Source organism: Cynara cardunculus, assembly GCF_001531365.2.
Source record: "Cynara cardunculus var. scolymus isolate 2C chromosome LG 8, CcrdV1, whole genome shotgun sequence".
Classification (NCBI taxonomy): Eukaryota; Viridiplantae; Streptophyta; class Magnoliopsida; order Asterales; family Asteraceae; genus Cynara; species Cynara cardunculus.
Window position 1 is genome coordinate 54,328 of NC_037535.1, and position 22,549 is coordinate 76,876.

The 22,549-nt window shown below is 37.3% G+C and overlaps 1 protein-coding gene across 3 annotated transcripts; it reads left to right on the forward strand.

Annotated features, from left to right (window-relative positions):
- Positions 1-8,996: 8,996 nt before the first annotated feature.
- LOC112517183 (pentatricopeptide repeat-containing protein At3g09040, mitochondrial-like) lies at positions 8,997-20,360 on the forward strand. 3 transcript variants are annotated; one of them, XM_025124539.1, is made up of 6 exons: positions 8,997-11,964; positions 12,196-12,302; positions 12,378-12,513; positions 12,781-12,893; positions 19,832-19,846; positions 20,048-20,360. In XM_025124539.1, exon 1 carries the CDS (start codon positions 8,997-8,999, stop codon positions 11,958-11,960), a length of 2,964 nt encoding a protein of 987 aa, XP_024980307.1. In that variant the 3' UTR covers positions 11,961-11,964; positions 12,196-12,302; positions 12,378-12,513; positions 12,781-12,893; positions 19,832-19,846; positions 20,048-20,360. The 3 variants fall into 3 exon arrangements, with proteins under 3 accessions (XP_024980307.1, XP_024980306.1, XP_024980305.1); XM_025124538.1 differs by lacking the exon at positions 19,832-19,846; XM_025124537.1 differs by lacking the exons at positions 19,832-19,846; positions 20,048-20,360 and having other exon boundaries at positions 12,196-12,513; positions 12,781-13,236.
- The last annotated feature ends 2,189 nt before the right edge of the window (positions 20,361-22,549 follow it).

The following is a 22,549-nucleotide window of genomic DNA, read 5'->3' on the forward strand; positions in this document are numbered from 1 at the left end:
ATTAATTTATATAGTTATTAAAAGAATATTAGTACCTTATTAATTAATAATAATATAAAGTTAATTAATTTATATACATGCATATCTATAATACTAATATATAAGTAACTTTGGGGACACGTGTCACGTTTCTGTGCGACGGTTATTGATTTTTCCCGTCTAAAACACAATTTAATTAATTTCCAAAATTTCCAAGCTGACCTGGCAGCTCGACCCCAGCAAGGGGCTCTGCCCCTTAAACCCCGCCACCCGGGGGTGCTGCCCCTGGACCCCTTCTGTTAGGGGCTTCGTCCCTAAATCAAAATAAACTTAAACAAGTGTGCACTCCGCACTTGCCTTACCTGTTCAATATTTATCATGATTACATTGGTCAACAATTTAATCCCATTACACTTAAATGATATTAGTGATACAAATCATCAACATGAAGTCATCAGATATTGGTTATTTCTCAGACTTACAACATAACTCTGAATTGTTCTGTTCCAAACTTAGTTATATAGTTTATTCCAAGACTTAGAATATAACTCTAAATTCCTCTTCAGAGTTACGTTTTCAAGTTATAAGAAATCAAAATTCTTGTGACTCAGAGTTATGCTCGTAGATACTTTCTAGACTTAGAAGACAACTCTGAATTCCTCTTATTCAGAGTTAACTCCAGAGTTATTTTCCAGTCTAACAATAGAATTCCGAATTCTTGTATTTCAGAGTTAATGTTCAAAGTTTTCTTTCAGAGTTAATGTACAAAGTTTTTCTCATTTAATAAGAGCCAAGGACAATCATTATCTAAAGTTGGTTTATTTCTAAGACAACGGAAAATTTATACAAACTTGTAGCATTGGCTAATTTTAGCAATTAACTCTTGAAAAGAACTTCACACTTGTAGCCAGATTGGTCGTTTTGATTTAGAAGTCTTGCAACGCTAAATATTGTCCGTTGTGAACTCTGGAGGATTTCTTAGCCCTTGTGTTTGTTAAGCCTGATTCCGTCCTTCATACAGAGCTTAACAGAGGTTCTGCACGTGCTATGCGGTCAATCTGAACCAGACTCTATGTTTCATGCAGAGCTGCACAGAGGTTCTACATTTAAGTCTTGAGAAAGAGCTCTGTCTCTTCACGTAATGCGTCGAGGCTCTGTCTCTTACTCCGAAGATGGTCTTCAGACTTGTAACTCTGAATAGTTTTTGTCTTAATCTCTGGAAACTTTCTTTACGCTTGTCTCCTTGAAGCCTGATTCCGTTCTTCATACAAAGCTTAACAGAGGTTTTACAAGTGTCACGGGGTCATTTTGACCCTGCCTCCGTCCTTCATACAAAGTTTCATAAAGGTTATGTACTTGTGTTGATCCTCTCTCTCAGTGATTTGATGATAATCCCTTTTATCTTTCACGATGTAATTTTGTTTCTGTATTTCCAGTTCCAGCGATCATCCACTAAGTATGTTCAGTGATCGCTGAGGAACTTGCTTTGTAAATCTCAGAGACAAACAATACTTCAAGAAGACAACACTCACACCAAAGAACCTTCAGCAAACGTCGAAGACTGAAACTGAAGATTAGAGACTGGCGAGTACGTGATCTGAAGCGGTATTCAGTTATTACGAACCTATCTACATATGTGTGAAGACTGCTCTAGCTTCAGCGAATGATGATGAGACCTCCAGGTCATTCCAGCATTCAGCGATCAAAGGAAGCTTGCTCAGCAAGACAGTTGTTGTCTCGAATCCCGTTTGCCCTTCTTCTCCGGTCTCCTCCTCTCTCTATCTCTCGTCTTCTGGCAACTGTGATCTGTCGCTACTATTGCTCTGCTATTAGTCGCAGGTACGTGAACCCCTTCTATTTCTAGGTTTGAAACAATGGCTTATGTGATTTCTTTGGTGTTTTAAAACGATGATTCTTTAATGTGTTAGTTTTTGGGTATATTTTCCTTTGATTTTTTGAAATACGCAGATTTTCTTTCAACATCTCTAATCTTCGTTTTTTGATACCCTCGTTGTGTTCCTATCTTAATTTTGTGATTACCCCACCAATGTGTTCCCTTTTTCTATGAACCCGAGTGTTTGATAAAAGTTTCAATGACAAAAAATTTCATGTAATCCAATTTGCTTAGGTGGTTTATCAGAAATGGTTGTGGTGTTGAGCATTGGTAGTTTAAACTGTATGTGTAGTACTAATATATTATTTAGTTTTCTTGAGTTTGGTGTTGTTCATGGAGATTTTTCAATTTAACATGTAGGGAATACGTAAAACAAAGCCTTCGCTGAGATTTCTACCCAAGTAATCCAAATAGAAGCTCTCTTCACGAGACACCTAACTAGTACAAAACATGCTCAATTAGTACAAGGCTTATAACACAATTGCACATTAATTGATGTCGCATACATACATCATGAAATTCGTAATTTTTTTACTTTGTAATTGTATAAATGGAAAAAATGTAGCTATCTTCTGTGAACTTACTATGTAATCAAAATTCTTTAATTTCTTAGAGCAATCAGTGACTTAACATCAACCAGAGACCTAGAAAAATTTTCAAGTGGTGGCACCATTTGACTATAAGAAACAAATATAGATATATTTTTCACAAAATCATCATTGGTCTGATGGTTAGTTCATTGCTTTTCATATGTGAGGTTGGTTGTTCCAAGTCTTTTATTGCAATTTTTTTTTTCTGAACATAATAAATCTTAAGTTAAAAGCTAAAAACTAAGAAAATAACACTAACGGGATGCAAACTCAGGTCTAGGGTGGAAGAAAAGCCTTGCAAACCAACTCTACCGAGGAAACTTGTGTTCTCATTGTAGTTTCAAAATCTATATGGTGGCACACAAACAAATTGATACGGTGATACTTTTCACGACCCTATAATTTTTTACACTACGATGGAAGAATGTGGTGTCGGCCTGTGCCAGCATATGCACTACACAGGGTCCGTCCCTGATATCAACACACAACTATGCAATCGGACGCTAATATCAACCCACAACTATGTAATTGTGCTCTAAATCTTCAGGAGTAGTTGCATACCAGTTGTTAGCCATATATGCATCAAGTTATTATAACAAATTATTCACCCATAATAAAACGTGGCATGGGAGTTGACCTATAAAGTCCGATTGAGTGAGACATGTTCTATATCTCAACTAACATATCAATGTGTTGGTTAAGCCACGGTAGGTATGAAGATGAAAGCATTACCCATATGTATAGGGATGGTAATGGACCCCGACCCGTCGGGTAACCCGGTCCACCCGTCGGGTAACCCGCCCCGCCCCGCCCCGCCCCGTCCCGTCCCATACCGTACCCGTTATATATATACATATATGTTTTGTAAAAATTTAGGCTTTGGGCTGTAAAATGTTAATGAATGCATCCCTTCCTCCAGCCCAGTCCACACTTAACACACTTTTCTCCTAAATCCTAATCGGCTTTGATATCTCCTGATTCTCCATTTCTCCTCCAACTCCAAGACCTCCACGCACGGCGCTGCACTGCTCTCTCCCGACAGGCGACGGTGACGGCGACAGGCTCACGGCGACAGGCCCACGGCGACGGTGATAGGCCGACGACGACAACCCTCGGCGACAACCCTACTCCCTCTTCGGCTCTCCCTCTCGGCCTCTCCCTTGGGTAACTCTTTAAACCTGCTTTACCTCCCACAGTAATCCTTAGTAATCAACACTTGAAATTAATAGCTTTGATTGTGGTTCACAAGTTTTAGTGTGGGATTCACCAGGTCTGGTTTGGTTTATTGAGACATTCAATCAGTACACTTAATATTTTTATTAAAATATGTGCAAAGTCAAGTGATGAATTTTTGGGACAAAGGGAGTACAAAATATGTGAAAGAAAGAGTATCTTTCATTAAATTTTGATGCTTTTAAGTGTGTATTTTGTAAGTTTATTATAAAAAAAATCCCCGTTTCCCGTTGGGGACGGGGATGGGGATGTGATCATAATCCCCGGCGGGGACGGGGACGGGGACGGGGACGGGGACGGGGACGGGGACACATACGAGGATCGGGGACGGGGATGGGTATTGGGGTCCCCGCCCCATTACCATCCCTACATATGTATGCTATCTCACATTATAACACCAAACTACAACATTATAAAGCATTGATGACTTGACCTGTTTGAGGATATTAACTCAATGACAACTTATTCTTACAAAAGAATTGTTCTATGGTTCTAGAGAAGAGCAACTCACCATGTTAACATTGCAAGTCTTGTGGGAAGAATTTCTTAAATGAAGCCTATTTTTGCCTTTGTTGTTATTTCATTGTAAAYTAATTTGTTTATGAGCTTAAATATCAAATATCTTTTGACTTTATGTTACCCGAAGTCTCTTGATCATTGTTTATTTGTTCGGTATGATTTTGTTTATGAGCTTAAATTTCAGATTTATGCATTTCTAATTGCCACTTCAGTTGTGATGACTTTTTTAGTTCTTTGCTTAGTTCAGATGATCAATTACTCCATTTTCTTCCACGTTGATTCTAGTAGTTAGGACTTGGGTTATGTAGGTTAAGCTTAACCGATACCATCAATTTTATAATCCTTCTTATTGAATCTGACTTTTGGTGATAGATGCAGGTATTTATAGCCATGTATACGTTTTTTATGTTGTGTTCTAAATTCTACATTGAAGTACTTGTTGTGGCCATTGGATAAACAGATTGCAAGAGGGAACAATATTTGAGGTCGTTTTTCTAGTTTAGCTGTTAATATACAACATATGTTCGTGACCATTATATGAGGACATAAATTCTAGCACACTGTGATGCCCAATATTCCAATACCGACAATATCACGTGGGGAACAAGCTACAACCGGCAATGAGGAATGGGAGGGACATGTGGCAGCAAATCCTTCCATACAGCCCATCAGGAGAGGTAACCGAATCAGGAGGCCCAATAGAAAATACGTGGATGGAGGTACTACATAGTGCAGTGGGGTGCAAGGAATAAGGCTGCGATTGGAAAAAGACCTCTCTCTCTCCTTCTAGAATTCTCTGTTATCTTCTTCTTCTGTATTTCAAGCTTACCACTACAATTGTCCTTTATTTTCCCTAAAAGCATACTGTGATGTTTTATCCAGATAGCTTCATCAATTAATAAAGTATTTGCAACCCGATTTGTCTTAGTGTTTATTTCACTCGTCATTACATTGGTGCTTTCATTCCATACCTCTCTATGGCAGAGGCTACAAGATTCAAGGAGATACAAGCAGATTTCAAGAAAATGATTGACCTAATGGAGAAACGCCATGAAGAATACACCACTCAAAGATCAGAGCATACAGCTAAAATCGCTCGTTTGGAAGCTGCTCTCGCAAACTCTAGCGGGCGTGAAGGACAGCTCATTCACCCACCATTTCAGGTCCGTAATGTCAAGTTGGATTTTCCGCGTTTTGACAGGACAGAGGTAATGCAGTGGTTGTTTAAGGCGGAGCAATTCTTTGATTATTATGGCACACCAGATGCTCAACGTATTACAATAGCCGCCGTTCACCTTGACAAAGGTGTGGTGCCATGGTTTCAAATACATAGTAAACCTTTCATTACATGGGCTTCCTTTCGTTCGGCCTTGGAATTGGAATTTGGTCCTTCACCGTTTGATTGCCCTCGTGCAAATCTCTTCAAGCTCATACAATCCACCACTGTTGTTGATTTCTACATGGAGTTTACAACATTAGCTAATCAGATTCAAGGACTCAGTGCCGAGGCCTTGCTTGATTGCTTCATTAGTGGGCTCCGTAACGACATTCGTCGGGATGTGATCGCCCAAAGCCCACAATCCTTGGCGAAAGCGGTATCTCTGGCTAAACTCCTTGAGGAAAAATATGTTTCCATCCCGGTAAGTAAACCTTACACCCCTGCTTCCTTTCCTCGCTCAACTACTCCTCTCGCCACCACAAAATCACCCTTACCGCCGTTATTACCGACCCCTTCAAAACCCATAACCGCTACCTCTAAACAACCTTCGATCAAACGTATTTCACCGGCTGAAATGCAGATCCGCCGTGAAAAGGGCCTGTGCTATACCTGCGACGAAAAATTCTCCCTCGGGCATAAATGCCCAAATCGCCAAATGCTCTTACTGATGGGAGATGATGAGGACATTCACTTTATTACCACTACTCATTCATCTGACCCTCCTTTTATAGAAGAGCCCCCTGTTTCCTTTCCTCCACCGGACCATCATTTATCGTTTAACGCTATTCGGGGATATCAAAGCAAAGGTACCTTACGTTTTACTGGGTATATCAATGGAATGGAACTTCAAATTCTCCTCGATAGTGGGAGCTCTGATAATTTCCTCCAACCTCGATTAGCTCATTGTCTAAAATTGCCAATTCAACCTTATCCTAATTTCAAAGTCATGGTGGGCAATGGCAATAATCTCACAGCTGAGGGCTTTGTCGACAATCTGCATGTTGTCATTCAAGGGCATCGTTTACATGTACCGGTTTATCTTCTGCCTATTACAGGTGCAGAATTGGTTCKTGGYGCCTCGTGGTTAGCAACTTTAGGACCCCGTATCGCTGACTTCAATGCCTTGTCAATKAAATTTTATCACGATAACTCTTTCGTTACCCTCTATGGTAACAATGTTTCCCTTCCTCAACCTGCCCAGTACCACCACATTCAAAGAATGCACACCACTGGAGCCCTAGCCGAGTCTTATCAAATACTGTTCTTCTGTTTCGTTAGCGATCCTATGGTGCACAAATCTGATGATTCCGAATTCAACGCTTAATTGCAAACTCTTTTGACGGAGTTTCAGGATGTGTTTGCCACACCATCCGGGTTGCCACCTACAAGGTCCCATGATCATGCTATACCCCTTTTGGATGGTAGTAACCCAATTAAAGTTCGTCCATACAGATATGCCCACAGCCAAAWAAATCAAATTGAGGTAATGGTACATGAGATGTTACAACAGGGCATTATTCAACCCAGTTCCAGTCCTTTTTCTTCCCCAGTTCTTTTGCTCTTCTTTGCATCCATGACCATTAGTTCCATTGTTCATTTATGATATACCATTTTTATGACCTATGATGAACTATATATAAATGTTTTGATTGATGTATGTTATGTTGCAAAGTGATATATGGTTTATATTTTTTTGTAATTTATATTTGCAAGTTAATTTGTTAGTTTAGAATATTTATCAAGTGGTCATATTTCATTAAACATTAAGTCATAAAAGAGGGTTAAAATGGTTATTTTATGTCATATAGACATCCCATTCAAAACATTTACCCGTCATTATTATGCACTAAATCATACATAGCCTCTTTATCATTCTGACCACTTAATCGTTTTGCACCAAATTATTTGGCATCTACTACAACCTCAAATCCAAATAAAACACAGGGTTTTGACTTCCGGGATTTGAAAAAATGCAACAAATTGGCTTCCATTCAAAGAAAAATGCAACCAAGGTTTTGACTGGCTTCGATTCGAAGAAAAACCCCCACCAAGGGGCTTGATTTGGCTTCTGGAATAGCAATGGTTTGGTGTTCTATTTCTTGTATCCAGAAAACCCTAATCCAGAATTGAGATCTCAGATTCGTCTTGTTGCTTCACAACATCTGACTTGTGTTCTACTCCTTATTCGATCAAACCTGAAGGTTACGAGTTTTGTTTACGGGTTGCTTGATCTAAAGTATTTAACTTTATCATGATTGGAATGTTAAAAATATAGTTACATAAATTTATAGGGTATTCATTTTATGGATGCTTCTTCTGATTTTATATGTTTTGTATCACAAACTTTTTGGATGAATTTGTACAAATTTATTGTTCATTTCTTGATGTCTTGAGGGACTTTGTTTGGAATTATTGACAATTTTTTTTTGATATTGCTTATGTTTGGACTTGTGTTTCATGGTGGAGGGTGATTGAGTTTGAATTTTGGAGCTTTCTGTTCTGCTGCTGTAGTTCTGTTTGAAATTTAAGCTTTCTGTTATTCTTATTCATCTGCATCTACTGTTGTGTTTGGACTTTGGAATATCATTTATACACTTCGTTTGTATATTTGTTTGCTGATTATATACCATTGAAGCTTGTTAAAATTCAACTTATGTGGTTATGTTATATTATGATTATATTGCACTAACTGTGGTATCAAGCAAGTAAAGGTGATTTTCAGCATGTTGAAACGAAGGTCATAGTCACTTTGAAAATCCAAAATATTAACGTGTCACTTGTCTTTCTRGGAATGCCTAATACATGTTATGRTATACATGTTTTAAACCACACCTCACTGAATAACATTAAACACCATTCCTCACACACATAAGTGTGTATATAGATGTATAGTGGGGTGGGTGGGTGGCTTAATCATGTATCCCTAAAAGGTTGAGAACCATGAGGTCCAATCTCAACCATTTAATGGTTTTGATCAAAGGCTATGAAACAAAGTGATAAKTTTGTAATAAATACGAAAACTCTAACCAATTTTAATTCTAAATGAAAGTTTAACCTATAAATGGTAAAAAAAGGGTTTGACCTAATTTCGATAAGGGAAGTAGATAGTTCCTTATATTCTATATAAATAATAAATCTTTACTTTTCAAACTAAAATAAAACACCACATTTTTTAATATAAAATACTTAAATCACATATAAAAATTTAAAAACGAGAATTTTATTCCTTTATTTTGACTCCAATATCGTCATATTCTTTTGTGAAATTTTTAACTGCAATTTTCAAATGGAACATTATAAGTGATTAACATGTGCTTGGTTCACAATGTAAAACAACAGTACATTGTTTCACATAAGCAGCACCTCAGTTTAACTTTAACCCATATTGTTTTCGTGCCTTTTGTAGCTCTAGTATTAAACGAAGCAAAAACACATGGTAGTACCTTAACGAGTGATATGTGGCAAAAGAGCATACATCAAACCAACCAAATGAACTTTTTGYAGCCGTGGTGTGCGAAATTTGCAGCAAGTAACCCATGAGCTTCGAATCCGACAACCCATTATGATTCATGGGCAACAAGCATACTCTCGTCTTCTGACGGTGTGTTTGCAATACTGCAAACAAGTTCAATCCCATAGGTTGTTTGATGAATCGCCTCAAACAGTCGTACAAGCSTCCAGAGCCGTTAACCTCATTCATGCTCAAAGTTTGCTACTTGGATTTGATTCAAAAGGAAAACTTGGCAATGCCATTGTTGATTTGCATGCGAAATGCGGCAACATGGACTTTGCTCAAAAAGCTTTCRAGCAGTTGGAACAAAAAGATACACGGGCTTGGAACTCAATTTTATCGATGCACTCAAGGYATGGAATGTTAGAAGATGTTAAACACATATTCGGCGCTATGCAAATTTATGGGGTGTATCCAAATCAATTCACCTATGCCGTTGTTTTATCGGTTTGTGCTAGATTGACTGACATTGTGTTGGGTAAAGTGGTGCATTGTCATGTTATCAAAACAGGGTTCATATGTAATTCATTTTGTGAAGGATCACTTATTGACATGTATRCAAAATGTGCCCTTGTTGATGATGCACGRGAGATATTTGATGGGTCTGTATGCTCTGATACAGTTTCTTGKACGRCGATGATTGCCGGGTATGTTCAAGTTGGTTTTCTTGAAAAGGCTCTAAGATTATTTAAGGATATGTTGCCACTGGGCCATATACCAGACCAAGTAGCATTTGTAACTATCATAAGCGCATGCCTGGAATCGGGACATCTTGAYGATGCAYGCCATTTGTTCAACCAAATGCCCAATCCAAATGYTGTTGCATGGAATGTCATGATCTCAGGGCATGCTCGTGAAGGTTCTCACAATGTAGCTATTGATTATTTCCAAGGTATGACTAGATCTGGGGTTAAACCCACAAGATCCACTCTAGGAAGTGTTTTGAGTGCTATTGCTATTACATTTGATCTAGATTGTGGTTCTCAAGTTCATTCTCAAGCAATCAAACAAGGGTTATGTTCCAATGTTTATGTGGGAAGTTCCTTAATCAATATGTATGCAAAGTGTCAAGAAATGGATTCTGCAAGGAGTGTCTTTGATGCTTTAGATGAGAAAAATATTGTTTTGTGGAACACAATGCTCGGGGGTTATGCRCAAAATAAAAATGTTGAYGAAGTGATTCATCTATTTATAARCATGAGATGTTCTGGCTTCCAACCTGATGAATTTACTTATACCAGTGTTTTGAGCGCATGTGCTTYTTTGAGAAGTGTCGAAATAGGGAAACAGTTGCATTCACTTGCTATCAAAAACAAGTTTGATGCGAATTTATTTGTGGGAAATGCATTGGTAGATATGTATGCAAAAGCCAGYTGTCTATATGATGCCAGAAAACAGTTTGACATGATAGAAAATCGAGATAATGTTTCTTGGAATGTAATGATAGTTGGGTTTGTGCAGGAAGAAGAAGAAGAGGATGCCTTTAGCATGTTTCAGAGAATGAGATCAAATGGGATTGCACCTGATGAGGTGTGCTTTGCCAGTATACTCAGTGCTTGTGCAAATATCCAATCTCTCAGCAAAGGAAAACAGTTGCATTGCCTTTTAGTCAAGTATAATATGGCAACCAGCCTTTATGCTGGAAGCTCTCTTCTTGATATGTATTCTAAGTGTGGGGTCATTTCGGATGCACAAGAAATTTTCTCTTCCATGCCAGAGAAAAATGTAGCATCTACGAATGCTTTAATTAGTGGGTATGCTCAGAAAAACATGGATTTAGCTGTAAATTTGTTTAAGGGTATGCAGTCTCAAGGAGTGAGTCCATCAGAGGTTACGTTGGCAAGCATATTGGATGGCTGCAATGAACCTTCCAAATCAAAACTTGGGAGACAAATTCACAGTTTAGTGACAAAATACGGTTTCTTTTACGACGATGAATTTTTGGCTGTATCTCTTCTGGGCATGTATTTCAACTCCCAGGCAAGTGCAAGTGCATTGGTTGTCTTCTCAGAGTTGCCAAACATAAAGAGCACAGTTTTGTGGACTGTTGTTGTATCAGGACTTGTTCAAAATGATTGCAGCAAGGAGGCACTGGCGATATACCAAGAAATGCGCAGATACAATGCCATGCCTGATCAAGCAACATTTGTTAGTGTTCTTAAAGCATGTGCGACCTTGGCGTCTCTACAGGATGGCCAAGAGGTGCATTCGCTTGTTTTCCACACGGGTTTTGACTTGGATGAGTTGACTGGCAGTGCTCTTGTAGACATGTATGCAAAGTGTGGGGATGTTGCAAGTTCTTCACAAGTCTTTAAGGAATTAGTGAAGAAAAAAGATGTCATCACATGGAACTCAATGATAGTTGGATTTGCCAAAAACGGGTATGCTGAGAATGCACTACAAATCTTTGGCAAAATGAGGCAGTCAAATATAAAGCCTGATGATGTCACATTGCTCGGAGTACTTACTGCATGTAGTCATGCGGGAAAAGTTTCTGAAGGACGTCATATATTTGATACCATGACCAATCACTATAACATTCAACCACGCATGGATCATATTTCCTGTATGATTGATCTTCTTGGGAGATGGGGTTATCTCAAGGAGGCTGAGGAATTCATTAACAAACTAGAATTTAAACCAAATGCAATCATTTGGGCTACATTTCTTGGGGCCTGTAGAATACACGGTGATGAAGAAAGAGGAAAACGTGCAAGTGAAGAGCTCTCTACTTTAGAGCCCCAAAGCTCAGCTTCTTTCGTGTTGCTTTCCAATATATATGCAGCTTCAGGGCATTGGGACCAAGTGAACTTTGTCAGGAGGGAAATGAAGGAAAAGGGAGTTAAAAAGCATCCTGGACATAGCTGGATTAAGTTGGGACGGGACACACACATGTTTGTTTCAGGAGATGAGTCCCATTCTAGTTCTGGTGAAATATTATCCCTTTTGAAGGAACTGAAAGCACCAATGAAGGATGAAGTATGTGTTCCAGCAACTGAATCATGTTTTCATTGAGAAGGTATGAGAATATAACACCTTCTCTTGATGGTGTTGTAGAGTAAGAAAAATCATGGTAGCCATGTAAGATCATTGTTTTGTAAAAGAACGGAGATAAACATGATAGGTGAATCAATTGAATTTTGTTGGTGGTGTTGTTGTGGGGACTGCCAAATGGCTCCTAGTTGCTCATGAATGTATTCTAATTTCTAAAGTGGATGATTGACTCATTCTATACTAGAAATAATTGCAGAATAACCTTTGGGAGAATGCGAATGTTAGCTGAAAGTATATATTCTGCTTCTTGCGGTTGATTTGTCAAGGTGATTCGAACGTTCAAACTATTATTTTGCTTTTCTGGTAAGGACAAATACCTGATTGTGTTATAAAGATTCCAAAGATGAAATTCTTAATTGCTGGTATAATATCTTGCAGATCTTTCTCCACAAGAAAGTTGGAAGTTGGATTGTGGCAATGATATAGTTGACTTTTATTGAGACTCATTTTCTGATCTGTTTGGTAGTCCCACTTGCAGATGTTGTAGCATGCTCACAGTTCTCATGGAAACTAGGTACTTTTTATAGTACTGTTTTCATTTTTGGGTCTGTTGTGATGGGATTAGTTGTTATTTTCAAATTGACCACTTCCTTGGTTCAAAATAGTTTATAAAAATATAAAATTATTCATTTTTGGGTCTGTTGTGATGGGATTAGTTGTTTTATATGTTTTTCAATTCTAAATGTTTTGAGTTTGAAGGTTAACCTTTGTACTTCTACACTTAATGGTTGGGAAAGGTAGGTTTTGAGCTCTAATAATGTCCATTTGTGCAATGTGGCAGTTTCTTGCGTCTCCTTAGAACTTCAGGGTCAATGAATGTGGGTTGAAGAAAATGTTCATGTTGGAGACATGACTCTTCCCTCTCTCTTCAATGCCACCTTGAACTCAATTGAGGTACCATTCTTCTTCGATTAATATATGTGTGTGTGCATGGATTTGGGTATAGATCTCTCAAGTTTCTTTGGTGTTCTGCTCGCATATTAACAATTTTAATGTAAACTTTTAGCCTTCTATTTAATACTTGGGTCTTTTATGATATTGAGTTTCTTTAATTTTTTTGTGATGAGTTAGTAGATCCATATCTTTTCAGATATGGACATCCTATTCTTAGATCTCCTTTTACAACTGTGAATGTGTATGCATTTTTTATTTGGTTGTCTTAGTTTGTATTATGGTTATTCCATAATTAATTTTTTTTTCTTCAATTTCTTCTTATTGTTAACCATGCTCTATGTGATGCTTGATGAGAAGGGTAGCCAATCTTTGTTATTTTATGTTTCTTCTGATTATTATATAGTTTTTATTAATTTGTTGTGGATCCTAATTTGTTGGGGGCTATAGGAGATATGTTTCAAGTTGATAACCTGCATATGTTATTGTAAAGTAAGTTGATATCATAACATGTTTAAGAGTTTCTCTCCATCAAGTTGATTTTGGCATAGAGTTGATTCTTAATAAACTTGTTCGTGTGTTCTCTCAGGCGGTATTTTGTCGATGACACTGTTCCTTAAAAGGTCAATTCTTTGCTATTTTATCTTTCATATATGATTTTTGAATGTACTAGTTGTGTACATGTGCAATTCGGAGGAATGTAAAATCTGAATAAATGTAAGGAAGAAGGTAGTGTATAAACTGTTTTAAACAAATAACAACATTCAAGTCCATACTTAAGGAAAAAACAACAAAAACCATATATGTGCTTATGTCACTCCAAGGAGCTCTAATTCTGCAAAATCACTATTGATGTCAACTTGTATCTTCAAAAGTCAAGGTCCAAGCTTGATTACTTTAATGCTTGCTAGCCTTCTTCCTTGCAAGTCTAATGCATGGACCAATTATGCAAATGCAATTCTACACAAAGAGATAAGAGTTCTAAAATGATGAAAACAAAAGGGTTAAGACATCCATGGATGATCAAGGTGTTAAAGAAGATGCATTGCAAACTAATGGAGGATACTTTGAATTAGCATTAAACTGCAATCATATAAGTGGAGCAAATTCAGTGGCAGTAGAAGGAAAGGGTGACAAGGGAAATGTTGCAACTAGCTCTAGTGGTAGACCTGCAAGATCCGGTAGTTCTTATGAAAAACCCAGTTGTCTGAATGATCATCTTAAAACCAGCTTATTTCTGAGAAGAGTTAGATGGTATCCTGGTGCCTCGAACAGGTAAGTTGTTGCAACAATCTGGTCTTGTTAATGGTGTTATGGTAGGCATCACTCTTCCTGATGTCTCTTTGGGAAGTTATGCAGCCGAAAAATGAATAATGGGGAAGATACATGATACACATAGGCAAAGTAAGCTTTACTCTGGTAGAATTGCAGTATAGCTATATATGAATCATTTTTAATTATCAGCCATATTGAAGCAATCTAAATAAATCTCCAACCGATTGTCACCAACAAAACCAACCAATATAGTAGTTATGGTTTATAATAAGCTTGGGAAAAAGAATACTAAGAATATGTAGAGAAAAAGAATATTAAGAACACAAATTAACCCAATCTGAAACTGAGCTCAAATACTTACAAGCACAATCCAATATCGATGGCACTTTGCTCCTCCCTAAAGCTTGTACCAGCAGCCAACAAAACAGAAAAACAGCAAAATAACCCATGGCCATCCAGACGATACAAATTCTAAACCATCCATCATGGAGAAGAGACCAAAACCAAATAATACAAATTTTATTTTAAGAAAATCTGTATAGGACCCCTAAAGACACCAACCACCAATAAAATGAATAGCAGAAAAGAGCAGGTGCAGAATAAGAGTAGATCAACAGCATCGGTCCAAACCCAATAATTGTAAAACAGCTACAACAGGCCCCAAAAATGGACCGAAACCATATCAGATCTACCAAAACTTCTAAAATGTAAGGATCCATAACACATGCAGTACAGGCCAAAAGTGATAGAGCTGTTGATAATCCAGAAGTCCCAAAGCAACGAGCCAGCAGCATCATAAATACATAAAACCATCCTTATATCACCATAATACCTGATCAGGACAAACCACAAATTCTGAACCAAGCCCAAGAAGGATAGCAACTGATGAACCCCATGCCTAAGGCAGCAGCCAACAGTTAAATTGATACTAAGACCGCAGCCAAAACAAGAGTCAAACTATAACAAGAAATCTTGGTTGAAAGCTGAATTAGTCATCCTTATCCCACAACCGATAAGAAACCATAATAAAAAATCTTGGATGAAAGTTGTAGTCTAAGCCAAAACTCAGTAAAGTAATTCAAAGCYRATTGGTTTGTATAAACTCTTTCAAAAGACCCTTGAGGGACCCACTCCCTTGATCCATATGCAGAAATTGTACCCATGGTGCAAATTTGAAGTGGGATCTCATGTAATAGAGTTGTCACTTATGATTTTGGTTTGAAACTTCTTGTAGTATGTAGGATACATACTACAAAACAAGAACTTCATTTAATATCTATATGCCAAACGATAGATTTATAATGTTAATAAAATAAATAAAATTGAGAAATACAAAATTAATTTTGGTGAGCAGAGTACACACGAAATTACATATTCTTATATAACAAAATGAAAATATGAGTTTCACTAAACATCCAAGTGGCAACCTATCCGGGACTCCAGTTGTTGTATCTTCTAATCTTTGAGCCTTGAAGTTTCCTTCTCCCTGCAAATCACCTATTGACAAGTGACAAACTCAATGGTTACGGGAAGACTTTCAGGTTTTGTCGAAAAGAGTTTGGACACATGTTATACATCATGTCAACCAAATAACATCATAAAAGTTTTAAATTTACCAATGCATCTTTTGTGATTTCGTATTCTAATACTTGTCTAGTTACTCGATCTGTGAAGAAAGAGAGGAAGGGACCAGGCTCTCGAAATCCTGGAATGTTCTAGAGTGAGGAGGAATCTGTGTATACAGAGGATAAACATTTGATTTTAGTGAAACTGTCATCTGTAATCATTTTGTTTTCTAGCTAATTCTTTGAGAATGCATCAGTTTGACTCTTTGTAAAACTCAAAAGTCAGAACAGAAAAACCACCGGAAGATAAATTTCTATTGTGAACAAAAAATTGGGAAGATAAAGTTCTGAAATACCAAATTCGATGTGCATTTTAGGATCAACCTGAAAGTTGGAAAATAACCTGGAAGTAGTAGCAATCCCTTCTCTGAAAATGATGTTGTCTGTCATCAAAGGAAGCCATTCTCTGAAAAGGATACCGCCACATTGCAGATTTTCAAGGGTTTCAGTATCTTCCGAAGGAGAAGACTCAGAAAACATTAAATAGAACCAAAACTTTATTTTCATCTATTCGCAATCAAGCACCATAAACTAATTAACACATATCATACGAGCTACATGCTTTTGATAATTATGACATCTAGTCTTCTTGTAGAACAATAAAAGTAGGTTATTGTTAATGTCCTTGAAATGTTACAATTACATCAAGTTAAGCAAGAAAAAGAACTCAAACGATTAAGCTACATGATATTGCTTTCTAATATTTAAGGACTTGCTACTTGTTCGACAACGTACCGGAATATGTTGAAAGCTTTTTGTCAATCTCCTTGATTTGAAAAGATTAAAAAATAATATTACCCGATGTATATCAAGTCCTCAATTACGATCAAGACAAATTAAAGGTTTGCAGCATCATAGATCAACTCATTACCTTGAGCTAGTGAAGTTGCAGATAAATCACCAATGAAAGAGGCGTTAAATAATAATAACCTAAAAAAGTTGGTAAAAATACAACAGAAAACAAGAGAACCTACAATTGGTCTTGTTCCATCAGCACAACTTTCTTGATGCCAAACACAATCCCTTTGTAAAAAGAGCCATCATCCCCAAGAGAGGCTCAAATGATGAAATTTCCACCAAGGGTATCGCTAAGGTAATCTATAGCTGAAGAAAACAAGACATGAAACAAAATGTGAAATACAATCAATTGATTTTGACCTAGGGAGTGTTATTACCGACACTCGCATGGTGTAGCCTTCAATTTAATCTGAAGCCAATGATGGAAAACATCCCCATAAAATAATATAGAAAGAAGTAAAGACAAACAAAAATGAAGATGCATGGGTCTTGAAAGAAGGAGGTGGAAAGGAATGGAGGAAGGGTAAGCATCATAGTCAAATATAAAGAAGCTGGAGACCCAAAATTTGAAATCGGTTTGGGTAAACCCATTTGGAATCATTTCAATACTGAGCTGGGATATTGCCATATTTAGGGAGATATTGAGTGGGATAAACCTAGGGGTGAGCATAGGCGGGTACCCGCCCTATTTGACCGGAACTGGAACCGGCGGTTCTTGAGATATTGGAACCGGAACCGGAACCGGTTAGAGCGGTTCTTGAATTTTTGGAACCGGAACCGTCGGGAACCGGTTCCGGGGAACTGCTTCCTAAAATTTTAAAATTTTGTTATTTAAAAATAAAAAATAAAACATTGCTAAAACACTAAATAAATAAACAAGAATACAAATTATACGGAATAATGGTTACAAATATTGTTTAATGATTACAAACCATAATAGACTAATTAGTAAATATTGAAAGTTTAACGGTTACATACTATAATTGTAAATGTTCAAAGTTTAACGATTACATACTATAATTCGATTTGAAGACGGTCCATAAGAGGTCTCAGGCCTGAGAGTATGAGTCGATGAGGCGCAGAAGCGGGACCAAAAATCTAATCTAGAGATCTAAGTTCTTGACCTAATTTAAATTTAGTATTAAAAAAATGAATTATTTTTTTAATTGAAAAATACCGGGTACCCTCCGGTTCCGTTCAGGGTACACACACCGGTTCCGGGTACCCTGTCCCGGGACCCGTTCCGGCGGGTTACGGTTCCAAAAAATTGAGAACCGGAACCATTCTCAATCGGTCCCGTATTTTAGGAACCGGAACCACTAATATCGGTTCCGGTTCCGGAACCGGCAGTTCCAAGAAAGTTTCGGTTCCACAAGTGGGTACCCGGTTTCGCTGCTCACCCCTAGATAAAACAGCAATGAACAGGTTGTAAAAATATGCATCAATGTAAATGACACTTATCTTCCCAGCTAAACAGGCAAATAAGGGTTAGGCCTTGGGGCTCCTCCCCATAGATCACCAGTTCAAGGCCACTGAAGATTTTTTCTGGTTGTTATCTTTAAGACCCCATGTGATTAGTCGAGGTACACACAAGCTGGCCCAGGCACACAGTAACTATAAAAATGACACTTATCAAGTGGGCCTGTAAAAAATTGTAGACTTTAAGCTTATTCCACTTGCATGAAGTTACATGTCAGTTAATGCTACAGATATACCAGGATTCATATTGGTATAGTTGCAACAGCAACATTATAAGAGAGCTTGAAAGAAAAGTTGATCCATCATCTATCGTGAATAATTATATGCAAACATTAAAGAATTAACAAATGTGCTGATGGTAGTGACCAATTCCCCTGATGTAAGCTCTCATTTCATAAAGAAGTTATCAGAAAATCAGTTAGAGCACATTAGACAGCCAAAAACCTCCTATAATGTGTAATATAATTGCACTAACAGAGTACCGGAAGTGTGTGAAATCAGATGCCTTCATATAAAAAAGAAAACCCAAGTAATCAAGTCCATGAAAGATGGACTAACCATTTTTACCATTATGTAAACTAGTAGCATCAAAACCTCCAATTTTCTGGTTTTCTGGTTATATTTTATATCTTACTTTAACTTCTGTAATATCTTTTCAATTATATAAACTGTGTGTTGCTTCAAGAAATAAAAGAAAGTATCAAAACCTCATAAATTAAAGAAATAAAAGAAAGTATCAAAACCTCATAAGTTATCAGAACATCTTTCGGTGGAACATCCACCAATGGTTTTTTTGTAAATTTGTAGTTAAATCCAGCAAGCAAGCTCTAAAGAAGAAGCCAAAAATCCAGAATAAACAAAAGAGCTACCTGATTATCAATGACAACATGTGCAATCTGTTTCTTGACATCTAAAAGACTCATAAAAATCACAAATTGGAACCTAATCTATTAGCCAAAATACTGATAATAATATTTTAGGGTTTAGAAATTGATACCTGAAGAAAACAAGATATGAATCAAAATGTGAAATACAATCAATTGATTTTGACCTAGAGAGTGTTGTAACCGATACTCACCTGGTGCAGTCTTCAATTAGATCTGAAGCCAATGATGGAAAATATCCACATAATATAATATAGAAAGAAGTGAAAGGCAAAGAAAATTGAAGATGCATGGGTCTTGAAAGAGGAGGTGGAAAGGAATGGAGAAAGGGGAAGCATCATAGTCGAATACAAAGAAGCTGTAGATTCAAAATCTTGAAATCGGTTTTTGGTGAATCCATTTGTAATCGTTTAAATACTGACGCGGGATATGGCCATGTCTAGGGGGATATTGAGCTGGATAAAGTAGCAATGAACAAGTTGTAAAAGTCTGCATCAATAGCTTGTACATCATGTATAAAAATTTGTGATCAAGAGATCTTTCAGTTTTGTGCTTTAATATCTTGTACTCCATGCTTAAAAGCTTGTCTTTAAGAGTTTTTGTTTAAATACATTATAATGTAGTATAGATATTTTACATTCCCCTCAACTTACTCTCTGTGGTATTACTTGGTGCCTTCGGTTTACTTTTTATATGTTTTAGCATGTAATGCAAGGTCTTATATGCGTTGATTCTTGATTTTGCTTTAATATTTACTTGTATAACTATACAACTTTCAAGTGGTTTGGAGAGAGTAACAAAAAATATGGATGACATTTTCAAGTGGTTTCAAGCAGCCCCTTTGTCTTGAATTAAATCTCCCCCCTTTTTCTATCAACAGGTGCTCTCTATCATGGTATGTGCTCTAAAAATCTACCGCTCTTCCTGACTTCCTCACCACACATTGCTATTGTGTCGCTGATATAGCTTTATGTTCTTCGTCTCACCAAATCCATATATTCTTCATGTATCTTTTGTGATAAGTCATTACATTCTACTAAGTTTGTATTCTGTGACCTGTTTATTAATGCAAATGCTTGGGCCTTTTTGTGTGTAGGGCGAGCTTGCCTTTCCTTGGTGTTTGAAAAGAAACAACCAGCACTCCGGGCAACATCAGTGTTTGTTTTATGAACGTCTTCCTATGTTCCTTTTGCTGGTAGAAGCGGTTGACCATGTTGCAGGTCTTAAACCATTTGGTGGATGTTCAGCTGTTACTCAATGTGAGCCCTTTGATTCCATCACCCCTTGTTAGAAATGCACCAAATATGACTCAAGAATTGAAACCTTTGTTTGAATTTTCATGTGAATATCATTGATCACTTGATATATTCATGTAGTGATTGATCACTTGATGGGTCGCTATAAACATGTTGATATGTTATAAGTATGCCTTATTTTTACTTTTTACGTAATGAAGAGAAAAAAAATTGGAGCCGTAGCTTGCTGTTTTTTCCATCATCCAATCACCAACGCATAAAGGTTCCGATTCGAGCGAGAGCCCAAACGGGGTGAGCATGGGCAGTTGGTCTAGGCAAAAGTTATGCGCTTTCGATATAGCACTTTATGTAAGTTGTTTCACAGCATGAAAAATTGTTGTTTGTGATGAAAGAAAATCGTTTGTTGTTTCTCTTTGAAGATCGATGAAACACATAAACTAAATAAGTTGTTTCTAGCAACTGTTGTTGTTTGAGGATTGCAGAAATCTAAATCTGCTTTCTGGAAAACTGTCTGCATGTTTTACGGAGCGATATTATTTTTTTACAGGAAAGAAAAAACCCAGAAATTGTCTTGGTGTATTACCGTTTCTGGTCGAAGACAGCCACTGTAGGAATATTCCTTGCAGATAAAAACACAACAACGAGAACAGCGGAAACCAAAATTTATAGAAAGGAATCTATATTTAATTTTTAATGCAGTTCTCAACTGCAATAAAATATTAACAGTATTAATGTAAAACAATTTGGCAACTGGAGGTTTCTGTTTTGAGTCTAAAGATCCCCAAAATAGAGAGAGAAAAGCTTGAAAGATTGAGTCGAGGCCTGTGTTAGATGTGATATCCTTAGAACATATTCGCCACAAACTCGAGACATCCAATTCCCAGGTACTCAAACATGCTTCTGTATCAAAAAATTCACAGGTGTGTTACAAATTATGTGTATTTCAAAGGTAAACAGTAGAGTGTTGGCAATGTACATCTATAGATATTCATATATATCTTTTTCATATTTGTTTCCTTTGATATGTTATAGGTAGTTGCTTGATTTTAGGAGATCTTGCTTCAATTTAGGATTTTTCTTGGGACCAAAGCTTCTCTGTACTKTGTATAAATTCCCTTTGCATCATTCTGATATTCAAGATAAATTTCTCCTAAAATCTCTGTGCTTTTACATGGTATCAGAGCATTCCAATTTCTCATGACGAAACCCAGTACTAGCTGGGGACGATGGAAAGAAGACATCTCTCCTTTTACACTGACAGCAAACGACAACCCTGGGAATCTGATTACTCAGACCCAGTTGAAGGGACCAAACTATGAAGAATGGGTGAAAGCTATGGCAATTTCTCTCAGGGCAAAGAAGAAAAAGGGTTTCACTGATGGCACCATGAAACAACCAAATGAAGACTCCGAGAATATTGAAGATTGGTGGACCGTGAATTCCATGATAATTTCATGGATTTTTAACACGATTGAGCCAAGTCTGAGATCTACAATTTCTCAAACAGCAAAAGAATTGTGGGAAGATATTCAACAATGATTCTTTGTTCGTAATGGTGCACGAGTGCACCAATTGAAACAGAGGTATCAAATTGCAAGTAAAACGGCGACACTGTAATGGCTTACCACGGAAGAATCAAGAAGATTTGGGATGATCTGAATGACTACGATCAGATGCCAATGTTCAACTGTAACGGGTGTAAATGCAATCTATGTTAGAAAAACTTCGCTTGGAATCCACTGAAAGTCATTTATCACTTTCAGATTGAAGTATTTCGACGGTACAATCGAAATCTCAATCGGATTAAATTCAGTGATTAACAGAACTTCGAATCCGAAATTGTTATGAAAATCTGTGTACCTTTTCTCTCTTCACGAAAATTTGACCAATTCGAAAATTGAAAAAACGTGTGAAAACTGTCAAAAACGGCAGTTTTTCACCCAAAACCGGGTTTAAAACCGGGCCAAAAATCGGGCTCTGCCCCTTGGACCCCGTCAGGGGCTGCCGCCCCTTGGACCCCGCCACCGGGGGCGCTGTCCCCGGACCCCCGTCGTTTAGGGGCTTCACCCCTAAATCAAAATAAATTCAAACAAGTGTGCATTCCGCACCTTCCTTACTTGTTCGATATTTATCATGATTACATTGGTCAACAAATTAATCCCATTACACTTAAATGATATTAGTGATACAAATCACCAACAATCTAAATGCAAAACTTTAGAAGAGAAGTGAGGAGGAATGAGTTCATCAATTTCTAATGGGACTCGATGTAACGTCTTATAGTACAATTCGTTCAAATATTATTGCTACTGATCCACTTCCAAATTTGTATCGTGTTTACT